Source organism: Myxine glutinosa, chromosome 10, assembly GCF_964187855.1.
Source record: "Myxine glutinosa chromosome 10, kmMyxGlut1.1, whole genome shotgun sequence".
In the NCBI taxonomy this organism is placed as follows: Eukaryota; Metazoa; Chordata; class Myxini; order Myxiniformes; family Myxinidae; genus Myxine; species Myxine glutinosa.
In genome coordinates, this window is record NC_136270.1 from 6,280,126 (window position 1) to 6,305,069 (window position 24,944).

Sequence of the window (24,944 nt, forward strand, 5' to 3'; positions counted from 1 at the left end):
TATTTACCGACCTCGAATGGATAAAGGTGTCAATGGACCTTCCAAAAAGGAAGGCCTCATAATTCTGGGAATCATCCTACTTCACCCCTAACTCATGCATGGTGTGGACAGGTACATTTGTTTGTGTGAGTAACCTGCAGATTGAATTGTAAAAATGCATTTATCATTCATCACCTATTAGAGCTGGCGAGTCCATTGGAGTTTAAACATGTTCCACACATGTGCTGGTTTTGATCTGTATGACTTACACCATCCTTGAGATCAAGAACTAATAAGGACTAAGAAGGGGCACTGACCTCTGATCCACCATGCTACGGGAGGGAACTGTTACTCAATCCACTGCTCACATCCAAGCAATAGGAATACCAAGCAATCAAAAACATGTTTTTCTCAAGTTCAAAAGAGAAAGCGAAGGGACAAGTTGGGGTTGGGGTAGAGGTAGTGTGTAAATTAACATATGCTCTCAATTCCCACTTCACGTCTGGTGTTGGCTTAACAGTTAAGGTGGCTGGCTTAAGATCTTAGGGTTTTGAGTTTGAGCCCCTGTCACGCTGTGAAATAACACCAGGTCTGTTGACTCAGTCTGTCATCCTTCCGAGGTCCGCAAAATGAGTACCAGCTTACTCGTAACAGGGGCGCTGCATCAGCGGCACACAGTAACGATGCAACCAGCATTCACAGACTGCACTCAAAATGGTGATGATAATTTCCCACTAATTTGTGATGAGACTTGAGGGCACACCAAAAAGCAGGGTCTTATTTAGACACAGTACTTGCAGTGTCTGAAGCATCAAAGGGCAAAATATTGCTTAACAAATACATTGGATATCACCTAAACACACCTGCATTCTTATAAATGGCTTTTAAATATGTACTCTGTTTTGTTAAAGATAATTCGAGCTTCATCTTGAAATATCTCAAAGTAACAGCGATGATGAAAACCTTAAGCGGAATTATTTTATCAACCTTTCTCCCACGACGTCAGAGGGAATATTGTAGTGTACTGTATTTACATTCACATGTTCTGCATACACATGTAAGCTTGCACCACATTCTGTCTAAATTTGCCCGAGTTAAAAAAAACAACCGCAGAAAAAAAAAGAAAAAAAAGCGGAGGCTTCCTCAGGTTTCCTGAAGACAGGTGTTGAGCAGAAATATAACGTTTAAAAACAAGGCTACAATTCACCATTGCAACATGGCTTCAACAAAGTGTTTTCTTTTCAGATTATCAAAACAAATAAAAACAGGGATATGTCTGTATGGAAATTATCACAAGGAACAAATTGGCTGTTTCCGAAAAAGCCATTTCCAAAACACAAGCAACCTTAGGCCTTCTGTAGTATGGCTATGTTTGTCCATCCTCCCAGAAGTGTATAACCGAGAAAAAAAAAATCTGGCCATCTAATTTGGAGCGCAGGACAACCAAGGCCAAACCATAAGCTTGAAAATGCAAAAATCTGAAAACAAATAAAAGCCAACAGCCAGGTTGGTACAAAGTGCAAGCGATCAAAGTCAACAGAGGGTACCATCAGTCGTATTCTAGAGACAATGATTCGAGTAACTACTGCAGGAAGAAGTAAATAAATTGATGTCAGGGCTTTATCTCGAGGATTGATGGGTTGTTCACCATGATGCCGAGGATTATTCTATCCATATACTGTCTGAGTTGCCAGTTTATTTCCTCAATTTCCTGCAGTGCCTCCAACACCTGGACATCATGAAGGGGGGAGAGGGGGAAGAGTTAAAAAAAAGTCTATCTTGATTTGATTACATGAGCTCCTACATTAGTACCATCATAAGACCCATCACATTTGTAATTGAGCATTATGTCACAAGAGCGTTCGACAATCGAGATACAAACTACACCAATACCTGTTTCACCTGCTTTGATTTTAGCATCTTGCTTCAAATGGTGAAAATCCTGATGAGAGTGGACGAGGTTTTCAAACGGATTAGCGTTCCCAATTAATGCTCCCAATTTAAACAAACAAGAATAAGCTATCGCAGCAGAAATAAAGCTCTGGCGAGAATGTTCACAGTTGATGGTCCCCTTTGCTATTGCAGTGATGTAAATGGTCTGTTTAGTACCCTATCTGAAGTACACATGTCATCTGAATGGCGTATATTCATCGATTCATCCAAAAGAAGCCTGAAAGATGTCGTACTACACAACGGGAATCAGAAACCTTGCATTCCCACTGCACACTCTGTTCACTTGAAGGAAACTCGTGAAAACATGGGCATACTTCTGGATGCCGTCAAGTACAACAGTTACAATTGGAGCATCTGTGGGGATCTTAATGTTATTGGCATGCTGATGGGATTGCAAGGAGGATTCACAAATTACTGTTGCTTGTTATATTTATGGGACAGCAGAGCAACAGACCATCATTACATCAGACAAGAATGGGGTCAGAGTCGCATATGAGCCAGGCAGTAGCAGCATCCAGCATGTACCACTGGTAGACCCTGGAAAAATTATTTTTCCTCCCCTCCACATAAAGCTGTGATTGATGACGGCATTTGTCAAACAAATAGGGAAAAATGACTCAAGAGGCTTTAGATACTTGGCAGAAAACTTTCCCAAGATCACTGTACAGCCAAACTGAAAGAAGGAATTTTTATTGGACCCCAAATTAGACAACTGATGAAAGACCAGACTTTTGAAAACTGTCTTAATGAACTAGAGCTCAAGGCCTGGAGATTGTGGAAGTCTTTGTCAAGACTCCCAGCTGATGGTCAGATCTCATCTGGTATTATTTGTCAAGAGTAGGCGAGTTATCGCCAACCTTCTGACTGAAATTTGTAAAGTAGTGTTTGAAGTCCTATTGAGGCAATGGCAACCCGTCTAATTTAACCATTCAGTAACTGTTAATAACAGTTCCTTTTACATGGAGTGATTCACAATGAATACTGTGTGAATTGTGTTTGCAGTACTTCGTGATGGGACTAAGGTTAACAGTGAAATCTGTGCAAGGGTGAAATACTACATTTTGCAAGGTCACCTTGTACCAGACATCTATCCGTCTTGGGAATGAATCTGTCCTGCAAAGGTCATTGACCGCAAATTTGCATTAGGACAAATGCAAATTTCCCTTAAAGTTTGAAGTTGTTGTACTATATTGTGGAGCGTTTGTCTTGTGATAATACATGTTTAAATTGAGTTCAGCAGAGACTACAATGGCGTCAGCCATTACAGAAATTGCATCTGTAATGGAAACTGCATCTACATATCTTGCTTTTGCACCGCTGTGTAAATACCAGCTAAAGAAATGGGGTTCAGAAATGCTTTATCTCATCTTACCGGCACTCATGGCGCCTCAATGATGCAATTCCCATTGTGACCAACTGGTAAGATAATGTCTGACTCGGCGTTATCAAGAATTTTCATGCTCCAATCTCCCCCCCTCCCTTCATACTTCCAATCTAAGACAGCCCAACTCTTTGTCCACATCGACTATATAAATGAAGCTCCAATCACAGCAATTCAGAAGATTCCTGGAACTTTTGTGTCAAGTCCTGTTCATGTACGCCGGAATAGTATTTTTGTTGTAATCCTTGTGATATCCTGAGTCAATCTCCTCCAAATAATTAAACCTTCAAAATTGTTATTGGTGTGAACATTTAGTCTCTTTACATTCTTCAACAAGATCCTTCACCTGGCTGTGCCAATTTTTTTTGGAGAACAACAAGGCACCACCTTATAAAGATGGAGTAGATAACTTGCTCATTGCTTATCATGACCTAGGTTGTCGAATGTCATTGAAGCTCCATTTTTTACATTCACACCTAGATTTTTTTCCCTGACAACCTTGGTGCCGTAAGTGAGGAACAAGAACGTTTTCATCAAGATATCCAAGCAATGGAAAACCGATACCAAGGTTTCTGGAATGAAAGTATGATGGCCGACCACTGTTGGATGCTCTGTCATGCCAACACTGAACGGATCCACAAAATAAAGTCTCGTGCATAGTGTTTCTAATCACATTCCTGATGTGTTTCCCTGTAAAAAGGTGTTTTTTTGAAATAAATACCTTGGTTTAATGTATTATTTTTGCAGGATTGATAGTTTAATCCACTCTGGATGCATGGTCAACATATTTAAACTTTTTTTTTTTTGCACAAAAGACCTTGACAGTAACTTTGGCTAAAACAGTAACTTTGGCTAAAACGGGCTTTTGGCTAAAACGGGTGAGTGTCATATCTTGAAAACGATATGTGATAACAAAAAATAAAAATCATTTTTGGAAACAGCACAAAAAACACTTTAGAAAAGTTTATTAAGGTCTCTGATTAAAAAAAGTTAAAAATTCGTTGACCAGTGCAACTCTGCAACTGGTCAGTGGTCAGTGCAACTGGTCAACAAGTAAAAATCATCAAGAATGTTTCTATGTGCTTCTAATAGAATTTTGGATACTGATTCCAAATCTGTTCTTACTTTTTTTCTAGCAGGTATACTTTTCATGATAACCGGCTTTTAATATTGTTGCGGTTTTGCGAACCCTTCACTAGTAAATTTTTGTAAATGTTCCCTTATAAATAATCCCCTGTAAATACTCCCATTGTTGGTGTAAAGGTCAAAGGTCGCACCCTAGTTAGGCCATGTACAACACGTAGGACACCATAGGATCTTCTTTAGTTATTTCATTAGTCTATGTTTCAGTTAAGGATCTGTTTCCAATAGTTTGAATCTGCGTTGTATTAATCAAATAACCTAGGCCCCTTCAATTATCCCCAATCTCTCTCTCTCTCTCCAAAGTGCCAGTAGCCGTATTGCCGTCGTCGCTGCCTTTTGGATTGTTCCTGCCCGCCGCCATTACGCACACGGTCAAGTTGGAGAAAAAGGGAGGAGCGGCCAGGAATATAGGCGACAGGCGTGGCCCCATCAACGCATCACGGGGGGAGGTAACAAAGAACCCTCGTGACCAATCCGGGCCGAGGCATGTTCACCGGTAGGCGGAGCAAAGCGGACGCGGCTTGATAAGCGAGGCTTGCAATAAAAGCGTGAGCGCAAAGCCCTTTCAGAGCAGATGCGGGGGAGATCGGCAGATGCGAGGAGAGAAGATCGGTAAACTTGTCGGAACAGCGCAGAGGCGGCGAATATAAGAACCTTGTGTGGAGGATCGCTTGGGACGGTCGTGTGATACGAACTGCCGTGGTTTTGAGAGCGTTCGGCACGCGAGACGTACGGAGATCCCCCGCCCCTCGCATTTGTAAGGTCCGGTCGCGTGCCAACGACGCCAGCTGCCAGCCATTCTTCGCAGCGGACCCGGAGCCTGGAACCATCTGCTTGGACCCTTCTCTTCCTTCCCGCCACCACCACCCCATTCGTGTAAGTGTGTTTGTATTGTCATGGGCGTGTTATATAAGAGTGTATAAGGTTGCCCTATGTCCTTTTATTTCCTCTTTTGTATATTCCCTTCTTTCGTTTCCTCTTTTAGGTAGTTAATAAATCATATTTGTTCTTCCTTCACCCTTCTTATTCTTGGTTTCCTCTCGTCCGATCGTCTTTGTCTTTTCCCCATTGAATATCGGTGGCACGATATAGGAACCGCTCAGAATCGGGTTAGTCTTTTTGCTAACGGCTCGAGCTACGGATTGCTAAACCGCTCGGCAAAATTCCATCTTGTCCATGGCTCGGGCAGAAGTAGCGCCTGCTTTGCGGCGAGGTTGGCGAAGGTATCTGGGACTCCATTGACCAGTCACCCTGGTCAACCTCAACCCCGCAAAGGAGCGCGATATCTTCTAGGACTCGGACGGCCAGTGTAATAGACGAGGGGATTAAACCCCCCTCGGTAAGGGGAGCGCCGTAATCTGAGATCCGTAACAATATATTTATGGTGTGTAGAGTTTAATTAATTAGTTTTATAGAGTATATTTCTTTCTTTCTGGCAATTTATGGAGGTTTATCGAATATTTCTGACTTGTTTTGTTCACACCCATTTTCTAATAACTGTTTCTGCTTTTTCCAGGTAATTACAGAAACTAATTGGATGACTTTTTCCAGCAATAATGCCTAGAAAGTGCAAAAACTCACGAGACAACTTTTGTTATGTCTGTGGCTCATTTAAATCCAAGTCACAAAGACGGGCTATCACGAAGCATCTCAAGAAAATATATCGCTTCCGTGGGTACCACACATAACATCTGCACATGATGCTCGAACGATGGAAGAAAATATATATATGCCGTTTGCTGTACCGAAGGTATGGTGCGAACCAAGAGATCATTAGAGTGATTGCTACTTTTGTTTGGTTGATATTGCTGGATTCTCTAAGAAAACGAAACATAAAATCATCTACCCAAACCGAGACTCAGCAAGAAGACCCATCCCTCACAATGACACAATTCCTGTTCCAAAACCCCCCCATGGACGGAATTGCTTCGGTGGCTGACGATTTGGAATGCGATGAAGGTGCAGATGGTGGAATCAATGATTCGGCTGATCCAGATTACTCTCCTGATGTTGAAACAGTTGGACTAGAGTTGTTTACCCAAGATGAGCTCAATGATCTCATAAGAGATCTAGCCATTCCCAAAGAGAAGGCAGGACCTCTTGCCTCAAGACTCCAAGAGAAAGGACGACTCGACGACAGCGACAAAGTATCTTCCTAATTAAACAGGAGCGAGAATAGCTTTGCAATAAATGTCCCCCACCAGTGCCAATGAATGTTTTTTTTTTGTTTTTTTTTAAACAAATTAAAAACATTGATGAAATTAAATTCGAACTTGTTCTGTAACTTAACATAATAAAGCCAAGCACCATGTTTCAGTTGAATATGTTAAAGAGTATTGAAAAAGTGCAGGAAACCACAGGTGGGACGGACAGACAGACAGAGAGCAAACATGCAAGTCCCATCTGAGTAGGGGACAAACAAAATAAACAACCAAACCCAATGTTTCAGCTTGTTTGACAAGTTCATTACTCCCTAGATTTGTGCGTCATTATAAATGGCTTGTTCTTTAAAGGACATTTAAGACGTACCAGGTATACTGCACTAATTTGATTGAAAGAAGCTGATCCGAAAAGCTATATGGCCGCAAGTGACGTCATAATACGCAAGTTAGTTGTGGTAGTTAGTTGTACCGTCTTATTCACCATTGTGAACCTCAAAGTATGGACATCATTTTGGATAAACCGAAGTGATGGAATCATCACACGTGGCAAGAATTAACTGTTGTGCTGGTGACACATCAACCTCACCACATACAAGACTTTCATCCGCAGCTTGATGGAATACTGCTCTCCCCTCTGGGCTGGTGCTCCTGCCTCACACCGAGCTCGGCTTCACGCTGTTGCAACCAAAGCTTTCAGAATCATTGGAATCTCCTGCGATGAAACTGACGCCGAGGGCCTTTCACTCGCTCACCGCAGGCAGGTTGGTGGTCTTTCTGTCTTCGACCGACTCCTCTCCATCCTACCTCCCCCTGCTCTGTCTGTGCTGTCCCCCCAATATTCCTTCAGGTCGCACAAGATCTGCCTGCAACCCTCTTCTGGTGAAACTGCCAAAATCAAGACTCTCTGCTCACCTTCACTCCTTCATTCCTCTTTTCTCCCGCCTCTGGAACAAACTCCCACACTCTCTTCAATCCCTCTACTCCCTCCAGGTCTTTAAAACAGCTGTTTGCCACCATCTCTTATCTTCCCCGATCCAAAACCTTGATCTTTTATACCCCCGTTAATTCACCCCAGATCCACTTTTTTGAAATACCGACTTCTTTCCTGGAAGTCCTAGCAGTGTCCATTTGTTTTATACCTCTCCCACCGCCCCCCCCCCCTTCCCATGTCCCCCGCCCCCCAAGCCCTCTCCCTCCCACAGATCTCCCGATGTCCCTATTCTCTGCTGTTGTACTTGTGTGCTTCCCTCTCTCTCCCCCATTTTGTCTCCCGCTACCTCTATTTTATGTTTTATGTGTCCGTTTATGTTTTTTGTTATTATTAATGTTAGCTCTTACATGAGCCTCGATGTTGTACACAAAAAAAAAAGACAGGTGTACAATAAATTAATATACATCACCTGTTCACGGGAGGCAGAAGGATCCAAACTAACACTCTGTAGTTTTGTCGGGGCACCAAACAAATTTTTTGCGCCACGGAGGTTGAGTGCCACCAGATGACTTTTCAACTCTTCATTCTGGTCCCTCAAAATGTTGCTTTCCTAGACAAAGCATCAAAATGAGAAGCATGGATAATTAAATTGGTACAGTATGTGAGTTTAGCTAACCAGTTGCTCGGAGGTGAAATTCTAAAAGTGTTCAAATTGTTCAACACAGAGATTCTGCTATGTTGTGGGCATACCTGCTGTAGCCGTCGAACCTCCTGCTCCAGGTCAGTCCCACGGCTTCCTCTGTGGCTCTCGACAGATTTTGCCCTGGCCCTGCTGTAGTGCAGTCTCTTACGTTCTTGGGCCAATCGTGTGTGCAGGATGTTCACTTCTCTCCGCAGCTCATCAATCAACTGCAAGTGTAGGGAGGAGAGGGGAAGAGGGTAGTTTATATCTGATCCCCATTTATCCAAACTGTTGCCCTATGCACGCTAAGCGAAAAGCGGGGTAAAGCAATTGGTTTATGTCCGTCCGTCCGTCTGTATGTATGTCTCTCTTATCAGTTTATGATCCAGGAACAACTTCATTTTAATAATCCAATTTTTTATTTTGAATATGAATAGGAACATGAATAGGAAGACAAGTTTGCCGTTTTCCAGTACTTTGACTGAATTTGTCACGATCACACATGCACGGAGGCCATCCTGTCAGCCCATATCCTGGATATTAAATCGACACCATAAATTAGCACCCTCCATAGAATATGATTGGAAGACCCCACAGAGAAGGAAAGGGAACCGAGGGGTTTGAAGGAAACATTTTCATGACTCGATTTTGAAATAGAACATGATACATCATCAAAATCTGAGGTTCCAAAGTTGACTGGAATGCAGAAGGTCAATAGACTCAAAACAACAACAACAACAACAGGCATTTTAAGGCCATTTTCCCTGCGCAGGGGTTAGCCTTGAGGGCCCCATGACAATCTTCTCCATTTTGCCCTATTTTCTGCATCTCTCCTTGTTAACCCCTTTGCCCGCATTTCTTCTTCCACCACCTTCAGTCAAATCTTTCTCGGTCTTCCCTGTCATCTACTTCCTTCTACATTCATTTCCATCACTCTTCTCACCCAGTCACTTTAATCCTTCCTCAACACATGACCAAACCATGTCAACCTGTTTCTCTTTACAGCATCCATCACAGGCTCCATTCCCATCATCTTTCGCAATTCATCATTTGTCTTCCTCTTTGTCAACGATACTGCACACATCCACCAAACCATTCGCATTTCCACCCTTTCCAGCCTTCGTTGCTGCTCTACGTTTATTACCCATGTCTCGCTCCCATAAATCATAACACTTCTCACACATGCAGCATACACCTTTCCCTTCAGCTTCAACGACACTTCCCTCCTCGTCAGCATGCCACTCAGTACCCGAAACTTCTTCCATGCACATCTCACTCCAGCAACCGTTGCCGAGTCTGATCTACCTTCTCCATTCATCATGTCTCCTAGGTAGCAAAATGTTTTCACACCTTCCAGCTTCACGCCGTCTCCAAGATCCAACTCAACATTTCCTCCGTCTGCAGTTCCCTCTGTGCACACCTTACACTTGAGTGTAGCTGCCACACTGGTTAATGACCCTCTCAGACCACTACATTTTTGATGAACCCACTCAGCACACATTGTACATTGAATGGAGTTCACTCCGACACCACCCTTTCTGCATACACAGCACATGGCCACTTCCCAGTTCTTTCCACCTCACCACATGCTTTACCACTTGCCATCACCTTCGTTTTTCCGATATTCACCTCCAGACCTTTTGTCTCCATACATTCCTTCCACTTGTTCATCTTCTCCTTCAGTCCATCCATACTTTCCGCAATCAACACCAGATCATCTGCATACAACAACTCCCACGGTAAACCCTCCTTTACATTCCGAGCCAGCACCTCCATCACAGCTACAAATAGTAGTGGACTTAGTACCGACCCCTGATGCACTCCCACCTTCACCTCAAACTCACCACTGTTCCCGTCCTTAGTCCTTACAGCTGTGCGCGCTCTCTCGAACATTGCCATCACTACTCTGGTCAACCATTCCTCCACTCCTAACTTCCTCAATGCCCATGTCACTACTTCGCATGGAACCCTATCGAATGCTTTCTCCAGATCAACAAACCCAAGAAACAACTTCTTCCTCTTCTCCATGTACTTCTCCAGCAACTGCCTTACAATAAAAAGTGCGTCTGTCGTTCCTCTTCCTGGCATAAATCCAAACTGCATTTCGTCGATCTTCACTTTCTTCCTTATCCTCCTCTCCAACACCCTTTCCAATACCTTCATTCCATGCTCCAATAACTTTATCGCTCCATAAGAGCCACAGTTCAGAGGGTCACCTTTCCCCTTGTATAGAGGGACGAGGGTACTCAGTTCCCAATCCACTGGAATGCGGCATTCTGTCACCACCAGATTACAGATCTCTGTCATTCTCTTCACACCCCAACTTCCTGCTGCCTTCAACATATCTACCACAACTCCCGTCGGCCCTCCCGCTTTTCTACTCTTCATTGCTTTTATCGCTTCCTCAACTTCCTTCTCAGTTATCATCTCTGCCGGCCCTAATACTGGGTTACTCTCGATGTTGCCGTCCCATTCATTCTGTGCATTCAACAGCATTTCCATATATCTCTTCCATTTTCCTTTAATTCCATCTGGGTCCACAACGATTTGTCCCACTTCATCCTTCAAGCAACTCACCCCCATCACATCACACCTCTCTTTCGCTATCTGCTTTGCAATCCTGAATACCGCTCTCTGACCATCTTCCGAATCCAAGCGTTCTCTGAACATTTTCCTACATGCCTCCTGCGCCTTTGCTACCTCTTTCTTTTCAGCCTTCTTGGCTGCCTTATAACTTTCATGTTCTGCCTTTTCTGCCCCCGTACCCTTCGCCTTCTGCCACTCCTTGAACTTCTTCCTCTTCTCGTCAATCCTCTTTCCAACTTCATCATCCCACCACCATGTTTCAGAGTGCCTCGGTGGTCCTTTTGTCCATCCACATACCGCACCAACGGCTCCCAACAGACTATCTTTCATTGACTTCCCAAGACTTTCAAGCTCAACCACATCATCCTCTACCATACTCAGCCTCTCTTTTAATGCCTCCCTTACTGTCACCTCGTTCAACCTCCACACCTTCATTCTCGGTTTGTACTTCACCCGCCGAGCTCTCCTCGCACCTTTCACCCTTATGTCGCAGACAACCAAGTGGTGCTGTGAAACAGCCTCCTCCCCCGGGATCACCTTTGTGTCCTGGAGGTGCCCCCTATCTCGCCTACGCACCAGCACATGGTCAACGGTTGTCGTCGACCCACCTGACATGTATGTAACAAGCTTATCATCCGCTTTCTGGAACTGAGTATTACAAATCGACAAACCAGCTCCATCAGCAAACTCCAAAATCCTTTCACCTTCTCCATTTCTCACACCATATCCGTAACCCCCATGAAATCCCTCAAAACCGTCCATACTCCTTTCCACATGTCCATTTAGGTCTCCTCCTACCACAACAACTTCCTCATCTTTCACGTTTTCCATCAGCTTCTCTATCGCACACAATAACTTGTCCTTCTCTTTATCGCTCCGACAGACCTGCGGAACATATCCCGAGATGACGTTCACCAAGAGCTTTCCAATCATCATTTTCACCATCATCAACCTATCACTCACTCTAGTCACACTCACCACACTGTCTACAAACTCCTCAGAAAACAGGACACCAACACCATTCACGTCTTATGGGCACCCTTGCCACACAAACTTGCATTTCTGTCCATGCCTACCCTTCACCATTCTCACACCACTTCCCTTCCATCTCGCCTCCTGCACACAACATATGTGCACTCTTCTTCTGACCAATACTGCCACCACTTCTCCTGATCTCCCTGTCGTTGTCCGTACATTCCATGTCCCAAACCTCAGAAACAGATCTCCACTTCGGGAATCAGACGTTTCGTCATCATAAATGGAGTGATTTCCACCCTTGCTTCGATCGGGTTCCCCACCTTGAGTTTTGACGAGAGGGTGTGGGGTACCCCGTGGGGGACCCCACACTTCGGGCTGTACCCTGCCCATATGTAATTGTAATTGTCATGGTTCCTTTTTTGAGGCAATGTTTTTATGGCCGGATGCCCTTCCTGATGCCAACCCTTTTTAGTGGCCTCTTATGACACGCAGGGATACGGTGTGCCTATTCTAAACCGGGGTACACACCGGGGGTCAATAGACTCAAAAAGCAATGGATAAAACATCATAGCTGAAAATCAGTGTCCCAAACCCCAACTAGCTTGAATGGTACGAGTTTAAATGGTCACGTAAAATAAACAAAGCTGACACTGGGCGAGAGTACGTTCAGACAGGTCGGAGAAATATGTTTACAAAAACAGATTATAAATATATCTGATTTCCCTCAAAACTACAGTAAATATCCCATGAAATTATAAATGTTGAATGAACTGAATACGTAATCAAATGGATCATTGTGTGCCTGTAACAATGGTATCAAAAACGAGCATGACATACAGGATGGCCATCACAAATTTCCAAACAGGATACCAGGAGGGTGTCCCCACCTCTTTGGTGGCAACGTGCTCTCTCTGGAAGCTCATATTCTCCCTACGAGTGTGCTCCGACAGGGTAGTCTGAAGGCTCGTCTCCTCTTGCAGACGGCCCTCAGTCTGCTCTAACTGATCACTCAAGCTCTCCTTCTCCTGTCATGAAAAAGGCCACAGCTATGAATAAGTCAAAAGACTTGCCTTTTCCACATGTGAAAGGCACACTGCAGTCATGTCGACAAAAATGCACCTGTGAAATAACTACGGTATAAATGTGTCATTAAAGACTTTGTTTTCGGTGTCAAACTCTACCTTTTCCAAGCGTTGTGTCAAGGTCTTAAGCTGGATGATGGTCGCAGAGAAAGCTGCATTCTCATCCAACTGCTGCTGCAATCTGCACAGAGCTTTGAATGTAATTTTCATAATACACTCATTGAACTGCAGAAACATTTCAACAAAGGCTGCACGTTTCATGACAGGATTACGAGGCCCAAAGGATGTAAATGGCAAAGTCAGTGTTCCCAAAGCCAGACTGCATAGTCAGTGAGTCTATTAATAGTGTTGGTACTGCCAAAACAGTTTATGGCAAGGGCCATGCTGGGTGCTTTGCCATTGCTCCTCCAGGAGTAAGTCAGGGCAGGAAATTTGGAATCTGTTCAGGGTGCTGGCGATAGCTTGCCTACTCGTCACAAAGGACACCGTGGTGTCTTCAACACATCCACCAACCAATGCCAGTAGCCTGGATGTCCAGTTGAATGTCCATCAAAAGGACAGCACACATACTGATGCCTTGCCCTGCCGACAAAACACCATTATGACAGTTTATACCTGAGCTGAGATTCAAACCAAGGCCAGACAGCTCAGAGACGAGTGCACATACCTCCAGGCTATCCTTGTCAGCACATTAATTTATTAAGCAACGAGAAAATGATTTGCAAACCCATGATCTGAAGGTATACACTAAAAATAAGAATCTAATAAGAATAAATAGGTGGAAAAAAATCCAGTGTTTGCATTCCAAATTGTAACCCTAAATTACTAAATGGAAACATTGTTGAAATGTATCCTGGACAAGTCTTCATATATGTATATGCTCGTGCGCACACACGTACATGTGCATGTGTGTGTGTAATATATATATATATACAGTCACGTGAAAAAGTAAGTACACCCCATGTAAAGTTTTCAATTTTTCAACATATTTCAACATACAGTTATTTGATCTTCATTTCAACAATAGTGATAGATAAAGGTGATATAATATAATAATAATAATACATTTATTTTATATAGCGCTTTTCAAGAAGCCCAAAGGCGCTTTGACAGAGTACAAAAAAACAAGTGCAAAAAGACAAAAATCAATAGGTAAATAATCAAAGCAAAAGGAAGGAGAAGGAGAAGAGATAGTCAGGGGTTAAATGCTGTGGGTTAAATGTTGAATGCAGTGTTGAACAGGTGGGTCTTGAGTGAGGAGGAGTCTCTGATGGTGTGAGGTAGTGAGTTCCAGAGGGTGGGAGCAGCGATGGAGAAGGCCCTGTCCCCCCAGGATCTGAATTTGGTCCGGATGGGGAGGGGAGGGGGGGGGTCAGGAGGTTGGTACCAGCAGAGCGGAGGTTGCGGGTGGGAGTGTGTCTGGAGAGGAGGTCAGTCAGGTAGGATGGGGCCAGGTTATGAAGGGCTTTGTAGGTCAAGAGGAGGATTTTGTACTGGATTCTCTGGGGGATGGGGAGCCAGTGAAGCTTATAAAGGACGGGGGTGATGTGGTCACGGGTCCGGGAATGGGTGAGTAGATAGGCAGCAGAGTTCTGAATGTATTGGAGTTTATTGGTGATTATTGAGGGTGAACCATAGAGGAGGCTGTTGCAGTAGCCCAGACGGGAGGTGATGAAGGCGTGGATGAGGGTTTCTGCAGCCGTGGAGGAGAGGGATGGATGGAGACGGGCGATGTTTTTCAGGTGAAAGAAGGCTGTCTTTGTGATCTGTTTAGTGTATTTGTCGAAGGAGAGGGTTTGGTCAAAGATGATGCCAAGATTCCGGATGTGAGGGGAGGTGGATACTGGGAAACCGTCGATGTTGAAGGCAAAGTTATGGGTGGATTTGGTGAGCGTTTTTGGGCCAATGATGATTATTTCAGATTTATCATAGTTAAGTTTGACGAAGTTGATTTGAAGCCAGGATTTTATTTCAGTGATGCAGTTTGTCAGGATAGAGTGGGTGGCGGTGGAGATGGACTTGGTGGAGATGAAAAGCTGGATGTCATCGGCGAAGCAGTGGAATTGGAGACCATGACGGTGGATTAAGTGACCAAGGGGGGACAGGTACAGGATGAAGAGGAGGGGGCCAAGAACTGAACCTTGGGGGACACCTTGGGGGAGGGGAGCAGTGGGGGATTTGCAGTTATTGATGGAGATGAACTGGCGTCTGTCAGAGAGGTATGATTTTATCCAAGAGAGGGCAGTGCCGGTAATGTTAAAGGTGGTTTCAAGTCGGGTGAAGAGGATGGTGTGATTGATGGTGTCAAAGGCGGCGCTGAGGTCGAGGAGGATGAGAATGTTGAGGTTGCCGGCGTCAGAGGAGAGGAGAAGGTCGTTGGTGATTTTGAGGAGAGCAGTTTCAGTACTGTGGTTGGAGCGGAATCCGGATTGGAATGTTTCATACAGGTTATTGGCAGAGAGGTGATGTTTGAGTTGAGTGGCTACAGCACGTTCCAAAACTTTTGACAGAAAGGGTAGGTTGGAGATGGGTCTGAAGTTGTTTAGGGTGTCAGGGTTTAGTCCAGGTTTTTTTCAGAATGGGGGTAACAGCAGCAATTTTGAGGGATGGTGGGACGATGCCTGTAGACAGGGAGGAGTTTATTGTTGCAGTGATAAGTGGAGAGAGAGCAGCAAGGGAGGCCTTGACAAAGCTGGAGGGGATGGGGTCAAGAGTGCAGGTGGCAGTTTTCATTCCTATGAGAAGTTCAGAGAGGTCAGTAGGGGAGACTGGGGAGAACTGAGACAGGGGTTGGCAGGATAAGGGGGGGCAGGTGTTTTGAGGGGGAGCGGGTGCGGTGGTGGTTAAGCTGTTGTAGATGTTGTCAATTTTGCTTTGGAAGAATGAAAGGAAGGAGATGCAGTTGTCTACTGTGAATGACTGGGTGGTGGTGTTCAGGGGGCTGAGGAGTTTGTTTATTGTAGAGAAGAGTGCTTTTGGGTTTCCGGAGCCAGAGTGGATAATTTGAGAGTAGTAGGCGGAGCGGGCGCGGGAGAGGGCATCTTTGTAGTGCTGTAGGTGGTCCTTGTAGGCTTGGGAGTGAATTGTGAGACCTGTTTTATTGCGGAGTCTTTCAAGTTGGCGAGCACGAGTTTTCATCAGGCGGAGTTCAGGGGTAAACGAGGGAGCAGAATGGGTGAAAGAAACCGATTTGGTTTTTATCGGCGCAAGCTGGTCAAGGCAGGAGGAGAGAGTGTGGTTGTAGTAGTCAGTGAGGTCAGAAGGGGTGTGGAGGTCAACGAAGGGAGAAGTGGACATTTTTTCAGAGAGGGTGGATGAGAATGAGGTAGGTGAAAGAGCGTTTAGCTTACGGAAGTTGATAGTGCGATAATGCCTTGGTGCTGGGGTGGGGATGTTGATGGTCATAGTGATGGCTATGTGGTCAGAGAGGGTGAGTCGGAGCCAGAGAGATGGTGCAAAATTAATCCAGTAGAGCAGACAAGGTCCAGAATGTGCCCACGGTTATGGGTAGGAAAGTTGACATGTTGAGTGAGGTTAAAGCAGGTGGGTAAATCAGTGAAGTCAGTGGTTATTGTGGAGTCAGTGGAGTCCATGTGGATATTGAAATCACTGAGGAGGAGGATTGAGGGGGAGAGGGAACAGAGCTGGGTCAGAAAGTAGGAGAAGTCAGACAGGAATGATGGGTGTGGTTTGTGAGGGCGGTAGACGACAGCCATGACTAACTGCGTGTGACCAGAGAGTTTAAAAGCCAGGTGTTCAAATGATGGAGCAGATGAGATGGAGATGAGGCTGGTCTTGATGTCCTGTCGGTGTATTACAGCAATTCCACCACCTCGGCCCTCCGAGCGTGGTTTATTGATGTATGAATATCCATTGGGTGTAGTGAGGTTGAGTGAGAAGTAGTCCAGAGGTTGTTGCCAGGTTTCAGTGAGACTGACAAAGTCCAGTTTATTATCCAGAATGTAGTCGTTCAGGATGAGGCTTTTGTTGTTGAGGGACCGGGTATTGAACAGGGTGAGCTTCATGTTTGTTTGTACGGTGGGGATGAACTCAGGTGATTTAGCCAGGGTTTGCAGACAGGAGGTGCGATCGTGTGCGTTGCTGTGACCAGGTGCGCTGGGACGATGAGTGGGAGTGCGCTGAGCCGACCAGAGTACGGGAATGAAGTGACCTGTTTGTAAGTAAACAAACTTACAACCAGAGCCTCCATGAATATATCTGGGTCGTCGCAGGAATCCGTGGTATTTGATTGCAGAGATGCATGATGGGGTGGAGTAAGTGTTGAGCAGAAGTAGCCTTGCAGCGGAGTACCTTAGAGCCATGTCAGGCAGGAGCAAAGGGGACGAGAACAAGGCCAAGGTCGAGGAGGATGAGTAGGCCTTGCCAGTGTAAGCGGCGAGCAAGACAGTAAAGGCCGAAGCGGCAGACGAGGCGCAGGACAGTTCGGGAGCGGGCCTGAGGCAACGGTGGAAGAGCCGGGCAGGCGAAGCCAGGAGCAGAGCCAGGACCGAGCAGGGAGCAGGTCCAACGGCCAAAAAGCCGCCACGACCACCAGAAAAGCAGACTATGTACAATGACCCAGTCGGAGAAGCGGCGAACAAGTAACGCCAGCGTCCTCTCCAGACCGGACCGGAAGCGGGATCATTTCAACAGTGGCGGAATCAATATAACAAATATCATGAAACATTTACATTTTGTAGTCCCTTGTATAATTTAAATAAACATAAATGCAAATTTCGCATGTGGAAAAAGTAAGTACACCCCTACATTTATCACTACTTCAAATACCTAAAATTAGAATCAGGTGCACCAGCGCAGGTGCAAATGATTAGAACATCGTTAGAGAGGATCTTGGAGGAACCTGTCTTATTTAAACCTCAGACATTTAGTTTGGTTTTCTCTTTGTTGTTGAAGTGTGCGGCGTCACCATGCCTAGATCAAAATAGCTCTCTGAGGCGTTGAGAAAGAAGGTTATAGATGCCGACGAGTCTGGGAAGGGATTTAAAAAGATCTCCAAACAATTTGAAATTGATCATTCGACTGTCCGGAAGATCATCTACAAGTGGAGAAGATTCCAAACAACTGCCAACTTGTTCAGGCCAGGCCACCCCAGCAAGTTCCGCCCGAGAGCAGACCGCAAGATGCTGAAAGACGTCTCGAAGAACCCCAGAATGTCATCACGGGACCCACAGGTAGCTCTTGCCACTGTTGATGTCAAAGTGCACGAGTCTACCATTAGAAAGAGTCTGCACAAATTTGATCCACCTGGCAGGACACAAAAGGTGTGCCTTTGCTGTCCAGAAAGAACATCAGGGCAAGACTAAAGTTTGCCAATGAACACCTCGGCAAAGACCAGCACTTCTGGAACAATGTGCTCTGAACAGATGAGTCAAAGGTAGAGCTATTTGGCCACAGTACCAGAAGACATGTGTGGCGAAAACCAAAGAGAGCATTTGACCACAAGAATCTGATACCAACTGTAAAGCATGGTGGTGGAAATATTATGGTTTGGGGCAGCTTTGCTGTATCAGGGCCTGGGCAGCTCACCATCATAGAATCCACTATGAATTCTTCATTGTACCAGAGGGTGCTTGAGGATAATGTGAGGCCATCTGTCGGAAAGGTGAAGCTCAACCGAAGGTGGACCTTGCAACATGACAATACCCCTAAACATACCAGTAAATCCACCAAGGAATGGCTGAAAAGAAAGAAATGGAGGGTTCTGGAATGGCCAAGTCAAAGCCCGGATCTAAATCCCATGGAGATGTTGTGGGGGGATTTGAAACGAGCAGTGCATGCAAGGAACCCCTCAAACATCGCACAGCTGAAAGACCTCTGCATGGAGGAGTGGGCAAAAATTTCTCCCAGTCGATGTCAGAGACTGGTAGACAGTTATAAGAAACGCCTACTTGAGGTTGTTTCTGCCACAGGGGGCAATACCACCTATTAGAGCCAAGGGTGTACTTACTTTTTCCACATGCGAAATTTGCATTTATGCTTATTTAAATTATACAATGGACTACAAAATGTAAATGGTTTATGATATTTGTTATATTATATCACCTTTATCTTTCAATATTGTTGAAATGAAGATCAAATAGCTGTATGTTGAAATATGTTGAAAAAGTCAAAACTTTACATGGGGTGTACTTACTTTTTCACGTGACTGTGTACACACACACACACACACACACACACACACACACACACACACACACACACACACACACACACACACACACACACACACACACACACACACACACACACACACACCACAAAACATATTGAGTTGCACCCCCTTTTTCCCTCAGAACAGCCTCAATTTGTCTACTGCAAATAGCTCGTTCCATCTCATCCCCCAGATGCTCAATTGGATTGCGATCTGGTGACTGGCCAGGCCACTGCAGTAAGCTGAATTCACTGTCATGTTCGTGGAACCATTTCTGGACAATCCTAGGCTTGTGGCATGGGGCATTATCCTGCTGAAGAAATCCATTAGCAGATGGATACACTGCTGCCATTAAGGGATGCACCTGATTGGCAATGATGTTCAGATATCCTGTGGCATTCAAACATTGCTCCACTATTATCAAGGGGCACACTGTGTACCATGAAAACGCACCCCACACCATCACCATCAGCCTGCAATGTTGACAAATGGCATGAGGGATACATGTACTCATGTGGTTTTCTCCATATGCTAGTCCTCCCATCAGCATGAAACAGCAGGAACCGGGATTCATCAGACCAGGCAATGGTTTTGCAATCCTCCAGTGTCCAGTGTCCAGTGTTTTCGTTCCTTAGCCCACTGCAACCGCAGGTTCTTGTTTTTTGCTGAAAGAAGTGGAACTCTGTTCGGTGGTCGGCTGCCATACCCCATTCATGTCAAGGTACGACGAGTTGCACATTCTTTAATGGGTCTTTCGGCACCAATGTTGTACTGGACTGTCAGTTGACTAACTGTCGCCCATCTGTTGCTCTGCACAATTCATGTCAGCCTCTTTGGCCTCTTTCATCAATGAGCCGTTTTCGACCACTTGCCTGCTGTTGGCTGTGTGTCCTTTGGGTGCTGGACCATTCTTGATGAACACGGGAAACTGTGAAGCGTGAAAAACCTAGCAGCGTCACAGTTGTTGACACACTCAAACCGGTGCACTTGGCACCCACCACCATACCCATTCAAAGGCATTTTAATAGTTTGTCTTGCCCATTCACCCTCTGAATGGCACACATACACAATCCACGTCTCAATTGTCTCAAGGCTTAAAAATCCTTCTTTAACCTGTCTCCTGCACTTCATCTGCACTAATTTAAGTAGATTTAACAGGTGCAATCAATAAGGGATCATTGCTTTCACCTGGATTCACATATTCACCTGATCAGTCTATTTCATGGAAAGAGCAGGTATTCCCAATGTTTTGTACACCGAGTGTGTATATACAACAAACAACAACAGGCATTTTAAGGCCATTTTCCCTGCTAGAGCGGGGGTTAGCCTTGCGGTCCCCATGACAATCTTCTCCATTTTGCCCTATTTTCTGCATCTCCCCTTGTGAACACCCTTGCCCGCATTTCTTCTTCGACCATCTTCAGCCAAGTCTTTCTCGGTCTTCCCCGTCCTCAACTTCCTTCTACATTCATTTCCATCACTCTTCTCAACCAGTCACTTTCATCCTTCCTCAACACATAACATGACCAAACCATCTTAAACTGTTTCTCTTCACAGCATCCATCACAGGCTCTATTCCCATCATCTTTCGCAATTAATCATTTGTCTTCCTCTCTCTCAACGACACTCCACACATCCACCGAACCATTCGCATTTCCACCCTTTCCAGCCTTCGTTGCTGCTCTATGTTCATTACCCATGTCTCACTCCCATAAATCATAACACTTCTCACACATGCAGCGTACACCTTTCCCTTCAGCTTCAACGACAGTCCCCTCCTCGTCAGCACGCCACTCAGTTCCCGAAACTTCTTCCATGCACATCTCACTTCAGCAACCTTTGCCGAGTCTGATCCACCTTCTCCATTCAGCATGTCTCCTAGGTGACAAAATGTTTTCACACCTTCCAGCTTCATGCCGTCTCCAAGATCCAACGCAAAATATCCTCCATCTGCAGCTCCCTCTGTGCACACCTTACACTGGAATGTAGCTGCCACACTGGTTAATGACCCTCTCAAACCACTACATTTTTGATGAACCCACTCAGCGCACATTGTACATTAAATGGAGTTCACTCCGACACCCTTCCTGCACACAGCACACGGCCACTTCCCAGTTCTTTCCACCTCACCACATGCTTTACCACTTGCCATCACCTTCGTTTTTCCGATATTCACCTTGAGACCTTTTGTCTCCATACATTCCTTCCACTTGTTCATCTTCTCCTTCAGTCCAACCATACTTTCCGCAATCAACACCAGATCATCTGCATACAACAACACCCACGGTAAACCCTCCTTTACGTTCCGAGCCAGCACCTCCAATCCTCCATCACAGCTACAAATAGTAGTGGACTTAGTACCGACCCCTGATGCACTCCCACCTTCACCTCAAACTCACCACTGTTCCCGTCCTTAGTCCTTACAGCTGTGCGCGCTCTCTCGTACATTGCCATCACTACTCTGATCAACCATTCCTCCACTCCTAACTTCCTCAATGCCCATGTCACTACTTCGCGTGGAACCCTATCGAATGCTTTCTCCAGATCAACAAACCCAAGAAACAACTTCTTCCTCTTCTCCATGTACTTCTCCAGCAACTGCCTCACAATAAAAAGCGTGTCTGTCGTTCCTCTTCCTGGCATGAATCCAAACTGGATTTCGTCGATCTTTGCCTTCTTCCTTATCCTCCTCTCCAACACCCTTTCCAATACCTTCATTCCATGCTCCAATAACTTTATCGCTCGATACGAGCCACAGTCCAGAGGGTGACCTTTCCCCCTGTATAGAGGGGCGAGGATACTCAGTTCCCAATCCACTGGAATGCGGCCTTCTTTCACCACCAGATTACAGATCTCTGTCATTCTCTTCACACCCCAACTTCCTGCTGCCTTCAACATATCTCCCACAACTCCCGTAGGCCCTCCCGCTTTTCTACTCTTTATTGCTTTTACCGCTTCCTCAACTTCTTTCTCGGTTATCTTCTCTGCCAGTCATAAAACTGGGTTACTCTCTATGTTGCCATCCCATTCATTCTCTACATTCAACAGTATTTCCATATATCTCTTCCATCTTCCTTTAATTCCATCTGGGTCCACAACGATTTGTCCCACTTCATCCTTCAAGCAACTCACCCCCATCACCTCACACCTCTATTTTGCTATCTGCTTTGCAATCCTGAATACCGCTCTCTAACCCTCTTCCAAATCCAAGCGTTCTCCGAACATTTTCCTACATGCCTCCTGCGCCTTTGCTACCTCTTTATTTGCAGCCTTATTTGCCTTATAACTTTCATGCTCTGCCTTTTCTGCCCCCATACCCTTCGCCTTCTGCCACTCTTTGAACTTCTTCCTCTTCTCGTCAATCTTCTTTCCAACTTCATCATCCCACCATGTTTCCGAGTGCCTCGGTGGTCCTTTTGTCCATCCACATACCTCACTAACGGCTCCCAACAGACTATCTTTCATTGACATCCAACCACTTTCAAGCTCAACCACATCATCCTCTACCATACTCAGCCTCTCTTTTAATGCCTCCCTCACTGTCACCTCTTTCAACGTCCACACCTTCATTCTCGGTTGATACTTCACCCGCCGAGCTCTCCTCGCACCTTTCACCCTTATGTCGCAGACAACCAAGTGGTGCTGTGAAACAGCCTCCTCCCCCGGGATCACCTTTGTGTCCTGGAGGTGCCCCCTATCTCGCCTACGCACCAGCAGGTAGTCAACGGTTGTTGTCGACCCACCTGACGTGTATGTAACAAGCTTATTATCCTCTTTCTGGAACCGAGTATTACAAATCAACAAATCAGCTCCATCAACAACAACAACATGCATTTTAAGGCCATTTTCCCTGCAAGAGCGGGGGTTAGCCTTTGTGCATCTGCCTTCATCAGCATCATCAGCCTTCAGCCTTCATCAGCTTCATCTGCCTCCATCAGCAAACTCCAAAATCCTTTCACCTTCTCCATTTCTCCTGTATGTTCTCCTGTGTGTATGTGTGTTTCTCCTGTATATATATATAGATATACATATATCTCTGACGGGGTTGTAGCCTGTGGGACCAATTATTAGTCCTCGTCAGAGATAATTACATTGGTTCCGTCCCTTTATATACATGTTACCGGTGCACGCATAGCGTTAGACCTCGTTTACGAGGTCCTCTGTGATGGTACTTCCTGGTTGTGCCAGCTAGGGTGGTATGTTTGGTTGTGTCTCCTCAAGAAGCGTATTTCTGAGTTTTTGTATTCTCTGGTGAATTCCTGGCTGTCCAGTGGGTGTGTGTATGTAACCGGAAAATTAAGGTAGGCTTATATTGAGTATGCGACGCCACTTTGCTAGTTTCATGTATAAATTAAATGCGGACGCTGTTATTGTATGTTTGTTTGTTAAATGTGTTACGTGCTCCTCCCCAAACCCCGGTCACGGTGTACCTCCGAGCCCCGAAAGGAGTCACGGCAGAAAGATGTGCTATTATAATGTGTGCCAATGACCAATGGTGAAACCACACCAATCAATCGATACCAAAAACCAAGTATTGTATTAATATCGCACAATAATAACAACTTGCGCAAGTACAAGAAAACCTCAATTGCACAACAATCACCATATAATTCCTATGATGGTACCACCAGTTTCTTAACTCAATAACTCACGGTACTCCACGTGACAAACAGGCGGCAAACAGGGTTGGCGGCAGGAAGGGCATCCCGCCGTAAAACATTGCTTCAAAAAGGGAACCAAAAAACAACAACAACCACGGTCCCCGAAAAGGCCAACCCCCGCTTTGCGGGGAAAAATGGCCTCTAAACGGTGGTTACTCCACGTGAGCGAACTGTGACCTCCCCAAAGTCACTGTCACGACACCAGGCCAAAGTCGATCCACGCTCCGGCGATCACAATAAAAAAAGGTCGTACTGAGACCTGAACCCAGGACGGCTGACAGTCGACGCTGCAGAAGAGCCGCTGGGTGAGGTCGGGCCGACGGCGGTCAGGTAAAAGTTCACCCAAAATGCGACTGGGAATTCACACCTTCGGTTCACCAGACAATGACGCTGACATGAACGAGCAGCAGTTCCCAAGCGGAGAACCGCGAATTCCCAAGCGAAATCCACGACACACACGAGAACCAGGCGAATCACTGGTGCGAGGTGAAATGGCAGACGGGCCCGTAATGGAGGCGTACCTGCTCTCCAGCAATGATTCACTTTCGGAACCAAAAGCAAAACCCGTCACGCCGGTTTATCTGCCACAGCAATAACGACACTGTCACAGGAATCCCTTTCCCAGGGAAACCAATATTCGCTCGTGACCAATGTCCACCAGCGTCCACTCGACACCTCGAAGCAGATCGGCCTTCCTTTCTCGATCTCACTCGATCCGCTCCGGCCCCCTCTTCCTCCTCTTCCGGTTTCTCTCGATCCATTTCGTTTTTCTTTTGAAACACTAATTTTTACCTTTGAAGACAGTTATCTCCATTTCACACTCAAACTGTAACAATAATAGTATATGAAACTAAAAATGCTTCCAGTGGATGAAAACCACAAAGACGGAAGTGACAAATCTGTAACAAATGGTAACTGCATTATGTGCTTACTGTTTAGACCAGGGATTCCCAACCTTTTTGTGTTATGGCCCCCTTGGCTCCCAGAGCACATCCCCAGCACCCCCCTCCCTGTCACGAGGGTCGAGCGGCGGAGCTCGTGTAAGCAGGCTAGGGTGGTCTGGGGGCATGCCCGCCAGAAAAATTTTGATTTCTTGGTGCATTCTGAGAGGTGTTTTTTCCTTTAATTGGCTATTTTGTTTGTATGAGAATTGGTAAATTATTACACAGAAAATGAGGAATTCCAAGTAGCCAACATGAACATTTAGTTCCATAGTTTTTTTCTGTTCCTTACT

The 24,944-nt window shown here is 45.4% G+C and overlaps 1 protein-coding gene across 15 annotated transcripts in view; it reads right to left on the reverse strand.

The window, feature by feature from the left end:
- Positions 1–363: 363 nt before the first annotated feature.
- LOC137434269 (uncharacterized) overlaps positions 364–24,944 on the reverse strand; it is a 59,477-nt gene continuing 34,896 nt past the window's right edge. For all 15 annotated transcript variants that reach the window (XM_068127113.2, XM_078785290.1, XM_068127115.2 and 12 more), the window contains 5 exons: positions 12,977–13,058; positions 12,683–12,820; positions 8,300–8,458; positions 8,019–8,159; positions 364–1,708 (listed from right to left, as the gene is read on the reverse strand). In XM_068127113.2, the coding sequence (XP_067983214.2) occupies positions 1,592–1,708; positions 8,019–8,159; positions 8,300–8,458; positions 12,683–12,820; positions 12,977–13,058 (637 nt within the window). In that variant the 3' untranslated portion in view covers positions 364–1,591. The remainder of the gene's footprint in view (positions 1,709–8,018; positions 8,160–8,299; positions 8,459–12,682; positions 12,821–12,976; positions 13,059–24,944) is intronic.